The 15,773-nt window shown below is 44.1% G+C and overlaps 1 protein-coding gene across 1 annotated transcript in view; it reads right to left on the reverse strand.

The window, feature by feature from the left end:
• The window catches only part of NEDD9 (neural precursor cell expressed, developmentally down-regulated 9), a 58,508-nt gene that overhangs the window by 9,172 nt on the left and 33,563 nt on the right, over nucleotides 1-15,773 (reverse strand). The window contains exon 3 of the mRNA XM_033154561.1: nucleotides 118-219. Coding sequence (XP_033010452.1) covers nucleotides 118-219 — 102 coding nt within the window. The remainder of the gene's footprint in view (nucleotides 1-117; nucleotides 220-15,773) is intronic.

Genomic DNA, 15,773 nt, shown 5'->3' on the forward strand with positions numbered 1-15,773 from the left:
TTTTTTAAAAAAATCTGGAATGAGTAAACCTGATCTACACTTAGGAAATAGATAAAATGCCAAGACATCAGGTGCAGATTAATTTCAACGGGCATTGACAGCTTTATTGGTACTTACCCCTTGGAGAGGACGAATTGGTGGGATGTCATAGGTATCCTTCTGGTATTTGGTAGGGAACTCATAAACATAACCTTGTCCTGACCTGACTGGAGTTACTACCTACGGGTTCAAAGAGAAAGACAGGAAAACATAAATACTGAGGCACTTGGCCAGGCGCAGGTCAACCATGTTAAGAGTCTCTATATAAACATTCATTTCACTGGTTGATGGCAGTTTTACCAGGGGGGGGGGGGAACCCAAACCATTATTGAGAGTTTTTTTTAAAAAGTAAATCAAAGATCGCTCATAACAAGTTTAATTGTGTGTGTGTGTGTGTGTGTGTGTGTGTGTGTGTGTGTGTGTGTTTATCTATCCAGTGCTTTTTTTCTAAAAAAAATGTTCAGGGGTACTCTCATTTTCCTACTCATATTGAAATACTGCCCCTCAATGAGGCCAAACTTAGATTCGTAAAATGTTTAGGGGTATGCGTACCCCCCAGAAGAAGAAAAAACCTACTGTATCTATCTATAAAGCAGCCTAATGTGTGAGATCTCTCTCTCTCTCTCTCTCTCTCTCTCTCTCTCTCTCACACACACACACACACACACACACACACACACCCCTGCTGTATTTATCTGCTACTAGTCAATCTGGGCTAAGGAGTAAACCCTACACAAATCCGGAGTGAAGTCCCTAAGATGGTTGGATGGTGCCAAACGTATAGCTCAGCTTTTTCCTTTGGACCACATCAGGGAGGCCGATAGCAGGGTCTTGTCACCTGGGAAGCCCAGGACGTCCCCACACACACTGCCCAGGCCAGGTCACATTGGTGCTGCTAATGCCATGATTTGACTTCACACACCCTTGGAGGAGCACTCCATTGTTTCTTGTGACAGGCGGATGCCAGCAATACAGTCGATCTGTATGCCCGCATGGAGAATAGCTGTGGATCAGATGTACCCAACCAGCATATCTGGCACATAGACCACATTCACCCATGGATTTTACTCTGCAATGATAGCTTGAAGTGACATTGATGAGACTGGGGACTGCAGTCTCAGAGTCAGTGTTTGGAAAGAGGGTGTCCCGTGACCTATGATTATGGGATGCTTTACGTATTACGTATTTCAAGTACACACCAAAAAAACAATGGCGATGGATTTCAGAGTGTGTCACTCAGCAGACAGCCATGGTTGGTTGTAGATTCCTATGCAAGCTACCGTCTGTGGGAATCTGTGGTGCTTGTGATGGATCCTTTCCTCGATCCAAGGCAATATTTAGAATGACCTGGGTCAATCACAGGCTAATCCATTCCAGGACTTGGGGAGTCAAGGGGAGCTCAAGAAGGAATAGTCTTGTTGTATGCCAGCAAGGAACATGAACTAAACTCTACACCTGTTAAGCTTATTCTGCATCCAGCTGTTGATCTTTAAGAATTCCAGGTGTTCTTAAACAGATCAATCCATCCTGGAGGGGGTAAGTTGGAGTTTTCTTTTTGCATTTCCCCTCTTTTTTTGTAATTGCTGTTGTACGTATATTGGAAATCTATATTTATTTTTAAAATAATAATTCCAGGTGTTCTGATCACATCACTAATTTTTCTTCACCTGCTATAAAGAAGGAGCTCCTCATCTGATTTTATGACCCAGCTTCAGATTAAACTGGGTTAACAAATAAATGCTTTACATCTGGAATGAACATCTGACTCTCCCCGGCAAATATGCAGTTAAGTGCAACTTTTAAAAAACTAACACTAAAGCCATCAACAAACTTTATAGGGGAAACTGATACTGCCAAAATAATAAATGTTATTTAGCTGCACATTTTTTTTATTAACGCCCAGACACAGAACCAAAAAAGATGCCAGAGAATGTGTTGTTAGGAAGCAGTACTGCTTAATTTAAAAGAAGGCAAATCGAGATGAAATTTACTTTTAATTTCCCTGGTAAAATGCCAGCAAACCCCAATATGTAGCTACAGTTCTGGGCAAGGCATTTATTTGCAAACAGCAGTGTTTTAATGCATGGTCACATTATGTGGCAACTTTTTCAAATCTCTTCTTGTTGCCATGACTGAAATCTCATGGCTACCCTCATGAGAAATCTAATTCAATTATGCAGAATGGTTTCACTGTATATTGATGTACTAAAGAAGGGTTTAACAAAGAAATATTTGGGACACAAGAAGATACCTTAAACTAGGCCAGACTATTTGTCCAGCATCGTCTGCACTGACTCTGGCTCTCCAGGATCTCAGGAAAACTTAATTTCCTGTTATCTGATCCTTCTAGCTGGTGATGACAGGGATCAGACCTGGAACAACCTTGTGCATGCAAAACACATCATCCGCCAATGAATTGTGTGGTTTATTTAAATCTGTTAAGCACCATCACCATTTTTTCTCTGGCCTTTTGCTAGGTGCAAAGGATGTCACAAGTACTGCAGCTAACATGGCTGTAAGATTTATTTATTTAATAAATTCCTATGCCACCCTTCATACCAGATCAGAGCTACCTTCACTTGTCACTTATGCAGGTTCATCAGGTATGCCTACGGTCCAACTTCAGAAGTGAAAGCAGCAATGCAGGCCTCCCTAAAGCGGTATATCATGCATTTGTGTACCCCGTGTGTGTGTGTGTGTGTGTATTCTGTTTTTAATCTGTTGGGAGCTGCCCAGAGCCCAGAGTGGTTGGGGAAACCCAGCCGGATGGGTGGGGTATAAATTTATTATTATTATTATTATTATTATTATTATTATTATTATTATTATTATTGCAAATGTTCACACACACAGCCAAGGAGTGCCAAAAGCAGTTTCAGCCTTCTTTCCTCCCTTAAGCCCCCAAACAGTTTTAAAGCAACATTTTCCCTAGGATTGACAAATGTGCAAAATATCTACTCCAGATCTCTCAGTGACAAGTTTATTATTAGACTGCCTACTAATTCTGAATGCTAAGCATACTTGTGGCAGAAATGCTTTGCAACAAAATGACTTTTTTTTTTCAAAGAAAATAAAGGGTGGGGGAGAGAGCTCATTTTATGACTTGTCCTCCAGGGGCTCTTTAAGTTGCAGAGATTCTGTTTAACATAAATAACAAGTCCCCTCGGTGTTGCAAACCTTTCCTTTAGGAGAACAGATATGGCAAATGAGAAACAAAAGTATCTTCCCCAGGCAGCCTTAAATTTTAATCCTTTCTCTTAATGCAAAAACTTTGGCGTCAGGCTGCTTATACGAGCTATGGAGAAAATGCTCAGTCTTAGCAATGCTGAAATGTGCTGCTGTTGGAACCTGGCCAAATGATCACATACATACATACATACATACATACACAAGTAATCACATACATACACAGGGCTTCATGTTAAATTCCTGAAAATCTAGTTTTGGATTTCTCCCTCTGCAACTGATTGTTTGTGTACTGCAACATGGGATGAGGAAGGCAACAATGCAGCCCCAGTTTTACATGGGTTCCCCCTTTCCCCCCTCTAACTGCCTGTGTGGACCCTTGTATTTACAGATGACTTCTGCAGCAAGTCTGCAAGGCTTGCCATTCACATGGACCTGTCCACCTGAGGATGGTTCCATTTGCCCAAAGCTAGCTGCATAAAAAATTGCTGGCGGTGGCAACTTGTCAACTGGTTGACTGCATGCAGAGCTGTAGCCCTATGGAGAGTTTTGAGCCAGCGTGGTGTAGAGGTTAGAGTGTTGGACTAGAACCTGGGAGACCAGGGTTCGAATCCTCACTCGGCCATGAAGTTCACTGGGTGACCGTGGGCCAGTCGCTGTCTCTCAGCCTCACCTACCCTGCAGGGGTGTTGTGAGGATAAAATGGGGAGGGGGAAACCATGTACCCCACCTTGAGTTCTGTAGAGGAAAAGGTGGGATAGAAATGCAAAAATAAAATAAATAAAATTTGATACTTGTTCATATTGCCCCAACACAACTTGTTTCCTCGGGCAATTTCCTTGCTAGATCAGGTACCATGTTGATAGATGGTGCAGAGATGTTTTGGACACAAGGAAATCCCCATTCACACCTTCAGGGATGCAGTTAAATATATTGCACTTCTGATAGTAATATACACATTGCTACCCAGGCTCCTGGGCCACTCAAGGACACAATTTTGCATCCCAGCCCAGGACTTTTTCTTTTATTTTTTATTTTGAGAGGTGCAAGGAATTTTCTTGAAATCAATAGGAGTTGCGAGCACAGAGTATTGTTGTAAATCAAGAGTATGAAAGCCAAATTAAATCTGATAGTGGTTGCTTTCCATACCCACAATGCGGGATGCACAGATACTAGTACAATTTTCATCCCTCAAGGGCATACAGTTTGTTTCTAATCCCTATGTTTGGGGAATTTGTTTGTTTTCCCACCACATTTTCTCATCTCATATTTCTGAAATTACTTCTAATGATGAAGAATCACTCTAATGACTCTTTGTCCTGCAATGTACGGATTAAGAAACAGACTGACTTTTGTCCGGGTGCATAGAAAGCCACATTCTGCATGAGAGAGAAGAATCGTACACATCTAAATAACTCTTACAGCCCTCGCCCTGTTAAAAACATTGGCACTTGTTTCTTAGGAAGAACAAGCACCTGGCAGAACTACCGTAACTTGTTGTCCTCCCTATGGACACATCTTCTCCTGAGCTAAAAGGCAACTTACTATGTCCTAGTCCAAATTGACAGAGAATCTGGGGTGGTGGGAGCCATTAAATTCAGGGTCCTAAGGCTGAGACTTAGCCTAGTCAACTTAACCTGGAAGGTGTGTACTGAGCTCTCTTTAGAGGCAAAAGGGAACCAGGATGTGCACCATTAATACCTGGGAATGGCAGTCAGTGTGAAGTCTCTGGAATGATGAACTTGGTACAGATGCTAGGAACCTGCACTTGTGCCCTTTCCAGGACTACTGTATTTCATAGAATTGGAAGGGACCCTGAGGTTCAGCAGATTCCAGCCCGTATGTCAGCTTCAGCCCCAACTCCAGATGTTTATTTCAGGGACCTGGAGCTAAAGGACACACCCTCCAGGGACTCAGCTACATTACTAAAGAAACAGCAATTTGAATGTGCTATAAACATGCAACACCAGATGGCGCCAGAGAGAGGAAATTTTAAAATGTGGTTTTCCATAGAGTTTTTTTCCTTTTGTTATAATGATCTAATTTCTGACTTATTAATAGAGGGTTTTTTCCTCTGTCTGGATCCACCCCAGGTCTAGATTTGTATATAGGCTTGACATTTATATGCATACAACCCTCACACATCTCCTAAAGCAAGGATGGAAAACCTGGGTAGCCCTCCATATGTTGTTGCACTACAACTGACAAGGGCTGGTGGGTGTTGGAGTCCAATAGCATTTTGAGAGGAGCAGGTTCTGCAGCCCTGCATTAAGATAAAGATAAAGCCCCTTAATGGTTATACCATCCATGCAACTATTTCATACAATAAGGTCACATTCAGGCAGCCTTTTGGGGGGGTTACCTCAGCTAAAAAAAGCCTGCTTCCTTTGTGGAGATTAACCATGTCAGATCCATGATTTACAGGGACTGGATCACAGTACTCCAGGAATAATACCAGTATATTGGTTTCTGTAAAAATCCTTATAACTGATTCCAGGGCAGTGCACAATATATTCTATTGAAGAAAATGCTGCAACAAGAAGAAATCATGCAACATAAGGCAAATGTAAATGCAGCAGCAGGACAACTTCATCCAAGTGGTTAAAAGAGTTGTTTTTAAAAGCCTTACAAGAAGAAGTTGTGTGGGTTGGGCAAGTGTCCTGGTTCCTTCCCCATGCCAGTGGGGCTTGGTGTGGGAAAGAGTCACATTATTCACCCAACCCACACAATTCCTTCCTACCAGACATGGCCAGAACAGTGCGGCTTCCAGCCACATGGAAGCAGCTCTGGTGAACATATGAATTTGACATGGAGTTAAAAGCTGAAGGTTCAGAAGCACTTCCAAGTTCTCTTTGGACTAGTCTGGTGGCTGCGATAAGCTGAGCTGGATAGCCAAAATGGGGTTTTCATATCTTTTCCATTTTGGTCTAGTTTCAAGCAATTACTTTGCCCTCCCAACACCTTCAGAGAATCTATACATTTAAATAAAACAAACCCCCAAAGCACATTTTCTTGCAGTTGAGTATAATGAGCCTCCAAAGGAAGGGGACCGTAGGCAGTGGGGGAAAAGATGCTTTCCCTCTTCACAGCCCCTTCTTTGCCCTCTCTTTCTTCGAATTTCTGGTATGCAGGAATGTGCTTCCTGAGAAATGTCAATGAACTGCAGGCTGTCATTTCCACACATACCCTGTTCCTTTCTCTTAGAAGAATGCCTGTGGTCATCTGGTTCTTGAAAACCCTACATCTCAAATCAGAATTTTTTACTTGTTTACACATTAACAGAACCAGATGGTGCACCCACAACCTCTCCCTCCCTCCCTGACACACTCGCCGATAACTGCCAAACGCTGTGACCATTTCAACTACGCAGAACAGCTAAGCATGGGTAAGTGGTTTAAAAAAAGTAAAGAATGTACGTTAAACCTGCACTATGAAAGAGATGCATATAACAAACAACAACAACAACAACCACCACCACCACCACCATTACCAAAAGAACAAAGCAGAAAGTCTGTCAGAGTCCTTAGTCCTGCAATAGTGGTAAGTTGGGTCTTTTCTATGCCAGCTCTGTGTTCTTTTACCAAGAAAAACGCTGAGTGTGCATGTCCCCTGTCAAGCAGCCAGCTCTGCGGTTCATTAAATCCCTTTTCCTTACACAAAAGGGGCAGGGGGGGAGAGAGAGAAATCCTTCCTACTCATTACCTAACAGAGAGAGGGGAGGAAACAACAACCAGGAGAGCATTTAAGAACATATGAAGAACTGCCTTCCTGGATCAGACCAACAATCCATCTAGACTAGCAGTCTTTCGGCAATAACTGAAAAGCCATTTTCATCTTTACTGTAGCTGGAAATGAAATCTGAAAAAACGTCTGGCCCCACTGTTATGTCAAGTATATTATGTGTAAGGTCGTCCCCCTCCACCCACAATGGACCCCCAGTGAGGAATCATGGCTGTGGATCTCATACCACCAGCAGCAGCACTCCAGACCAGAACCTGACACATCTGCGCACTGTTGGAAAGTGGCAGAACTGCCAAGGTCCTCACAACGTTTAACACAGCGGGGAAGCATTGCTACTCGACATTACGCCGATAATCAGTGCATACCTGTCATGTAGAGCATGACATAGAAACAGTCGACACAATTAAGAGAGCAGTTTGGAAGAGAGTCCTACGGCACAGTTGCACCGGCTTACTCCTACTCTCCCAGAGCACAGGTGTAATACGCAAAGGACTTTTGGGGGGGTGGGGGCAGGACTACTAACAGGCCCTTGTTCTCTGATCTTAGTCAAAACAACAATGCATGTTTGCTAGATAGGACACGATAGGAGCTGAAGCTCACAGAGTTTTCCTAGAGAGAACTCAATGAGAGATACTGCCACTCCCAGTGCCCTGACAGGGGCAGGAAAGAGCCATATACCGTATAATCTTGTCGCCTGGCTGAGCACTTCTTCGTTGCTCTTTTGCTTCTCTCTTCACTCTCTAATCTCATCACCAAGCCAGAAATGTGAGTGTATCGGCGTGTGTGATACCTTTTCCTACCAGGGTTTGGAGAAAGGGCACACTTGCCTGGAGTAATCCTCACTGAACTCATTGGCACTGAATTATGTGTAAAGATGCAAAAAGGGTTCACTGCATGTTCTTATTCTCATTCTTGTCCTCAGTTTAACACTATTATAAGTCGCTTGGGTTTGGGTGACATGCCCAACGCCCTACCAGTGAGCACCAGAGGCAACTAGGGTCATAGACCCATCTCTCTTCAGTGCCCCCACGACAACACAACTTCATTTATCACATCACAGTGATTTCTGATCCTGGAGAGGTATTTTATTTATTTATGGTTACATTATAGCCCTCCGGGGAGTTCAAGGTGTTTCCCCTCCCTATTTTACTGTTACAACAACAACCCAGCGGGGTAGGTTAGGCTAGAGAGGCTGTGGCAGTCCTAAGGTCACCCAGTGAGCTTCATGGCTGAGTAGCGATTTGAACCCTGACGTCCCAGGTCCCTGCCCAAGACTCCAACCACTGCACCACACTGCCTTACCCTTTCCGAAAATGGTTCAACAGCTACTTGGACCCGTTTACTCCAGGAGTTTTTGTTAAACAGCTTGATAAAGCGATTCTTTTGAAATACTGTGTTTCCCTACATTCCTCCTGACTTCCTTGTGGCCATCTAAAGATCAAAGGTGTGTGGGTGTGCGATGACTTAACAAAAGGGGTCAGATCAGGGAACAAACAAGGGTGCCCTCGACCCCTGCCACCATATCCTTCGAGTCAGATCGGCAGAGGCAGATGCATCAGATTAAAGACTTTGGGATGAGGGCTTTGCCTCTTATATTTCCAACCATTACCAAAGTCTGCTCCTGTTGAGTAGCAGTTTCCAAAGAGAATAAACTCGCAAACGGAATCTAATTAAAACTGATTGTCCTTAACAAGAGAACCCACTGTTCTCTCCAGCTTTTCAGGAATGCTCCCACACGGAAACATGTTGCAAGTGAAGCTGCTTATGAAATCTCAGCAAGGAATCTACGTATGCTAAAAGTGCAGAAATAAAGGTTCTGTTTTGGTTTGGTAGCCTTTATTACCTTTCCTTTGCTTTCTTGGTAGCTGGTGCTAGATAAGCCAACCCCTAAAGAACTATACACACTGTTCAGTGAATGTGCAATGCCAGTGCATACAAAAATCAAGCTTTTAGATTTTCATATATAAGCATGCCTGTTAAAACAGAAAAATTATTAAACATCCTTAGGTCACACCCACACCATTAAAGCACACGACTCCCCCTCCCCAAGAGTCATGGAAACTGTGGTTTAACCCTCACAGCACTACAACCCCCAGCACCCTTAACAAACTACAGTTCCCAGGATTCTCTGGGGGAAGCCATGTACTATAAATGGATGGTGTAGACATGACCTTATGCTATATTGAGTCAGACAATTGGTCTTGTACTGTCTAATCCAGTACTTGTGTCTCTGGCCTTTGTTGGACTACAACTCCTGTCATCCCTAGCTATCAGGACCAGTGGTCAGGGATGATGGGCTTTGTAGTCCAATAACAGCTGGAGACACAGGTTTAAGAAACACTGCTGTAAACTGACCGGCAGTTGCTCTCTAATGTCTCGGGCATTTTCTAGCCCTGCTTCCCAATATCCCTTTTTGCACAAGGGAGGCTAACCTACAGCCTTCCAGATGTTCCTGAACTACAATTCCTGCTGTCCCTGACCATTGGTCATGCTGGCCAGGGCTTGTGGGAACTGTGGATCAGCAGCAACAGATTAGCCATTCCTGTTTCAGAAGGGCATGTCACAGGTTGAACCCGGGACCTTCTTCAAGGAAAGCACAAAGTCCTCCATCGAGATGTGGCCTCAACCCAGCAATTTCATTGCACAGAACACCAAGGACTGTTTCACACATTACACAGAACAAACCAAAGAGGCTTGCTGCTGCCTCACCAGGAAGTGGCAGCCAAGCCCACCACCCAACCAAGCCTCTATGTTTTCAAACAGCTGCGTAACTTTGTCACATATGACTTTTTTTTTTAGATGTACGCCTAATTTAAAAAAACAAGCAGACATGGATAGCTAAAAGTGTGCTGCAGTCCTACTTTTGATTTGGAGAGCCTTCTATTATTCTATAACTAATCAGCACCATCTGGGCTTGTCTACTATATATTTCAGACAGAAAAATGGGAACACATTTTAAATAAAGGTGATAACATTGCAGAGAAACAATGCTCTAACTTGCATTAAAAGCCAGAAATAATGTTGACAAAAGACAGCTGTAAGTCACTAGGCTAGATAAGACACAGCAATTATCTTTTTCAATCCATGATACTCTGCCTCTCACTTTGGTGTTAAAAAAGCAATTGCCTTAACCAGTCTCAACCAGCCTGTGGTGCTATATTTCAACATCAGACACAAACAAAGGTTGATTCACTGTGTATCTGTGAACAAACATTGCATTCTTTGAATCAACACATTAGTAACGTGCCTGAAATTATATGCATTTCCCCTGCTCTGCATTTGCATCATCGCTAGTATGAAAATATGAAGCCCTTTTATGACCGGCACTATAAAATCAAGTGTTCTAAATGGGAATAAAAATATAAACTGGGTTGATAGTGAATCAAAGTATCCCCTCCCTGTGTTAGGTAGTTAGATACAGATATCAATGCTGTTCTTTGAGCAGAGTAACATGAGCGCACAGATGGGGAACCAGAATGGAGCATGGAAGGATCTCTGCCTTTCGAGACCTTGGGGAGCCGCTGTAGTTGCTGGCCTTTGTCTGTCTCAAGAAACAATGGCGTGCACCTCCAGGGGTGAAATCAAACCGCTGCGTTAGCAGCACCAGAGTGACTTCCCCGGGGCGCAAGCCGGGGCAGTGTGTATGGCAGTCCTGGGCTGCCCAGATTACAAGACCCCTCCCTCGGCCTTGCTGATCCAAAGAGCTACACTTGGACTCCCAGGCAGCCCGGTCCCACCCCTCTTAAAACAAAATAACTTAAACAACTAACGTAAAAAGGTAAACTAAAAATACAAATACAAGTTAAAACACTTTAAAACACCCCCAAGTTTAAACCCCATCCCCATTAAATTAATACCTTGACACGGGGGGGGGGGCTGGTCCATGCCCTCGCCCCACCCCTGAAATGCCAACCCCCAAAGGGATGACTCCCTTTGGTGTGGCCCCTCGGGGCAGCCCCTCTCCCAGGGCAGGCTGGCTTTAATAGAGCTGCCTAGCTGGGGCAGTAGCTCTTCCCAATGAGGCCTGCCCACCCAGGGTCCTGATCTTTGCAGGGCTCTCTCTGCAGTCCTCTTGAATGAGGGGAGCTGGATTAGAAACCTGCCTCTAAAGGCCTGTGCTCTTTGCAGTGACTGAGTCACTTTCAGGGAAAGAGGTGGTGTGGGTGGGGGAAGCCCCTCTTATGCGGCTTGCTGAATTACCTCTTCTGATCAACGCTTTCTCAGCTCATCCGACATATACTTCATTGTAAGTTGATACACTCTGAAAGCAAAATGAAAACTTTTGTTTCCATAAATTATCGCCTATGAGCGTAATAAACCCATAGGTAAGACTAGGCGAGATAGAAACTCACCAAAACATGTTTTTCACACATCATGAAACTTGTCAAAAATTGGTCAAAACTGTGGGTGGATGCAGGTTACCGTGCTGTGGGGTTGTCGGTGAAATCCGGGGAGGGCAGAAGGGGGAGAGAGCTCATAGTGTGTAGCACCCTTCTCTAAGCTGGTGCCATCCAGGTGGACTACAACTCCCATCAATCCCAGGCTGCATGACCAATGCTCAGGGATGATGGTCGTTGCAGTCCAGAGCGCACTGATGCCACAAGGTTGGTGAAGTGCAACCATGTGTCAAAGTACATTTCAGGATGACTTCCCAACCAACTAACCAACCTAATTCAAACCTATTTTACAGTTGCAATATAGGCATTCCAGCGATCAGTTGTGTGCTATTTGCCCCTAGGTTAAAAAGAAAAGAAAAAGAAATAGTACTGATTGCTTTTAAGTTAAGTATCTCCTTAATATGTATTTTGGAATTTTTCTTGTGGGGCCAGCACAGTAACCTCCCCCCACCCTTTTGATTGCTGATGTACAGTCATGTTAACTCCTGAAATCCAAATGCTTTCCTTTGCCACAGAGAGTCTTTGCTGTTGTGGGAGGTAAGGTTTTTTTTTTTAACAGTGCCATCATTTAATTTTCCTTTAAAATGGATCCCTACTGCCATCGAGATCAAAAACCAATTAATGCTCAGTTGAGAGCTTGGGTGTAAAAATGAAAGCATTCAGTTACTCCCACAGAGACATCTTATAAAAACTCTGGGATTTTCCTTAGAATAATCATCAGTCACACATCAGTGAATCATTTCTTACTACTGCATATTCAAGGTAGAAGGACTCTTCAATTAGTGGTTTTCTGAGAAAGCCTGAAAGCTGATGAATAACCACAGATATAAATGCAAATGGCTGAGAAACATGACTGTTCTCAACCATTATGTGTGGTAAGTAACAGATGAGGACTTTTCTGCGGCAATAGAACCAGGACTGCAAAAACAATGGTTCGCTCCTCTTACGCTTTCCGTCTGGGAGAAGTCCTCTGGGCAGGTAATAGAATGGATAATTTCACACTCACGCATATGTTGCAGTTATCAAGTGATAACTTGGATGTGTGAATGAAACACCTCAAACACAACAGATAGAAGTTCAGGTAACGGTAGGGCAGCTGAGGGGGAGGCAGCGGGCAGACACAAGCCCCGCGCTGCTGTTTTGGGCAGCACGGAGCATGCAGGCACCCAGGGCCGTCTTAACCATTGAGCCTACTGGCGCAAGGTGCCTCCGCCCTCCAGCCCCGCCGGCAGCACCCTCCAGCTGCCCGGCGGAGCACGGGAGCGCAAGTTGGCCGGCCACACCCTCCGGCTGCCTGGCGGAGCGCAAGCTGGCCAGCCGCGCCGTGCCCTCGGGCTGCCCGGCGGAGCGCAGGAGCACGAGTTCGCCGGCCGCACCAGGGCGCCTCATATACTTAAGACGGCCCTGGGGCACCCAAGCCACTGTCTCACTCCCAGGAGAGATGCGTGGCTCGGGCGCACTGCAAGCCCCACAGTAAGTGCCACATCGTGGGTGAGTGGTGCCCAGTGCACACACACACCCGCCCCCTAGCTACGTCTCTGCATCCACTCACCTTCTAGGCCTCACATGGTCATTAAAGTCCAGAGGCTGCTTAGTGCCACTCTCAGTAACAAAGTGAAACATTTACCCCCTCCATAGTAAAGACTAAGGCTAGCACCAGAGAGCAGTAAGATCACCAGCACTGGCCGCTGGAACCTCTGGGACACTGAGAAAAAGGCATTACCTCTTGATTTTGTCCTAAACTGATACATCTATTTGTATTTCTTTTACTTTCTTGTAGCTACTGGCTGCAGTCCTAAATGTTGTAGAAAGCCCTAGCAAGCTCATTAGGACTTACTTCCAAGTAGATGTGGATAGGATTGAGCCAAATACACTGTATAAGTACGCTGAGTTATATCCAATGTTAAGTCATGCTCAAAGTAGGCCCATGGAAATAGATTAACTTTGGTCTTCTAATTAGAACTTTGTTGATTTGGTAATCTAGAAAAATTTTGAAAATATGTATATATGGACCAGGGTATTATGTGATGCATCTGCACCCCTGAACCATTTAAAAAGCAAACACATAAAATAAGAGCATATACCACAACTGAGGGTGTATTCACCTTCTGTTAAAAGAGGCAAGAGAAATTTCAAATTTGAAGACTGAACCAGAGTAACCGCCACACTAGAGACACAGCCAGTTTTGCATCCTCTGTATAGTTAAAATGAAACTGCAAGTTGTTCTTCAGAGGTATGCTTTTCTAAAATAAACTTTGGTTTGAAAAGCGTGCTGTAAGAAACTGGGGCATTATGCGACCAAGGGTGAAATGAGGGCGCTTTAAAAAAATAAAAAATTGGTGTTCAAATGGGTGGGGGGGGGAGAATATGGTTCACAACCAAACTTCAAATAGTGCAGATGTTTTTCTCCCTTTGATGTTAACATGCCTTGTGCATATAGAACAAACAAGCCTAAGCTGCTTTCACCATAACCAAAGCCTTTGACTTTTTCAGCAGCATGTGAACCACAGCATAAAAACAATAATGAGCTAGAGGGAGAATATTTCTGGAATACATCTTGCTTGCTATTATTGTTTTCCTTCTCAATGGAGACTGGGAGTGCAGCTTAATTGGAAGGAAGGACATGTGAACATGAACGACCTGGTGAATAGACTCATTACTGTGAGAGTTATTTGCCAACTCTGGGTGAAGGAGGAGAGGGGGGGTTTGTTTCTGCTTACCAAAGGCTGAAAGGCCTGGACTGTGATGGAGGTTTCATGTAAACGACAAGTGTTAATTGCTTGCCTGAATTTTTCCCATGTTTTCTGTGTTTATGTGATCTGAGCATTTTATGGCACCATGGTTCAGTTTGCTTTTCAGATTGCTGGGACTATGCTTTGAGTACTTGGTAGGGCAGCATTTTGCAAAAACACATTTCAAATAATAAAATAAGAAGTGTTGGAGTTAGGAGACTGCCCAGTCGATTTGTACTAGGTTTGACCAGGACTTACCGGTAACTATGAGCCACGGCTTAATAAGCCCACAAAAGTTACTAAGCTTGCAATATTATAAGTTAAACAAAAGTCCCTCCACGTGGAATTAAAAACAACAACACTAATGTGCTAGTAAGGGAGGGACAGAGAACACCACATTCCACTGGCACCTACTTGGTTTCTATGCTGGGTACAGAGAAGGGATGGAGTGCCCTGTTTCCCTTCCACCAGCTCATTAACTCACAGCATGGATTTCCATGCACGGGTCTGAATGCAATTCATTACCATTGGTGACAAGGCGAGTGCTTAAATACAAGGCTGGCTTAGCCTCAGAATCTGTTTTTGGTGTCACGTCTTGGCCCTAAAATGTGCATCATCATCTGCATTATCATCATCTGCATCATCATCGTCGTCATCATCATCATCAAGAAGACAGTCCCTCTGGGCAGAATTTACCTCTTCCACTGAATTATGTCAACTAAATCCACCCATTGACTTGGCATAACAGGGATTCTAAGTTAGTACCCTTTTAAAAATGTGTGTGCATGCACGCACATGCCCGTAAACTTGCTATTTCATCCTACAGAGCCTAGGAACAAAGAACTATCTGAACAGCTGTTTGTCTAGAAACAGCTGTTAGGATAATCTTTTGTTTCTAGCAGTTAGCATCAAAGGTATATGAAGCAATAGTGGAAGACTACAGGGGCAGCTCATCCAGAGGGATGGAGCCACAGCAACAGCCTCCAGGCAGCAGTGCCACTTACCACAAAGGGCAGGTAGCAGAGTGGTTAGGGCTGTGCAGAGTGGGTGTGGTGCCACTCACCACAGTAGCACCACTGCCAGGAGGCTATTGGCGTGGCTCTGTGCCTCCTGTCAAGCCACTCCTAGAAGACTATGTCAGAAAGTCAGCAATGTAACTTTACACTTCATCCTAGAGCAACCATTATAAGTACCAAACAATGCCGTATGAAACAGTGATATATATCTATGACAAAGAGTCAACAACATTGCATTTCCTGCGTCAGGTTCACTAAAGACTAACGTTGTTGTGGTTCAGACCAAGACTGATGTGAGAACACAACACCTCTGGTGCTGATTTGCAGAAGTGCTTTTCCTGCCCCGGGTGATATTATTTATTCTATAATTTATAGATCACGACTGAACATTTTTAAACATTCATGGCTTCTCCCAAAGAATCTTGGGTACTGTAGTCTGTTAAGGGTGCCGAGAGACCCCCTATTCCCCTCAAAGCACTTCAATTCAGAGAGTGGTTTAACAGTCAATCCCTCTTCCCAAGGAATTGTAGCTCTGCGAGGTGAATAAGGTTCCCCCAACAACTCCCAGCACCCTTCAAAAACTACAGTTGTTTTGAATGTCTAGAGCAGATTAGACCTATGAAAAACTGACTCTTTGAATCAGCCCCTTAGGTAATTTTTGC

This window comes from Lacerta agilis, chromosome 7 (assembly GCF_009819535.1).
Source record: "Lacerta agilis isolate rLacAgi1 chromosome 7, rLacAgi1.pri, whole genome shotgun sequence".
NCBI lineage: Eukaryota > Metazoa > Chordata > Lepidosauria > Squamata > Lacertidae > Lacerta > Lacerta agilis.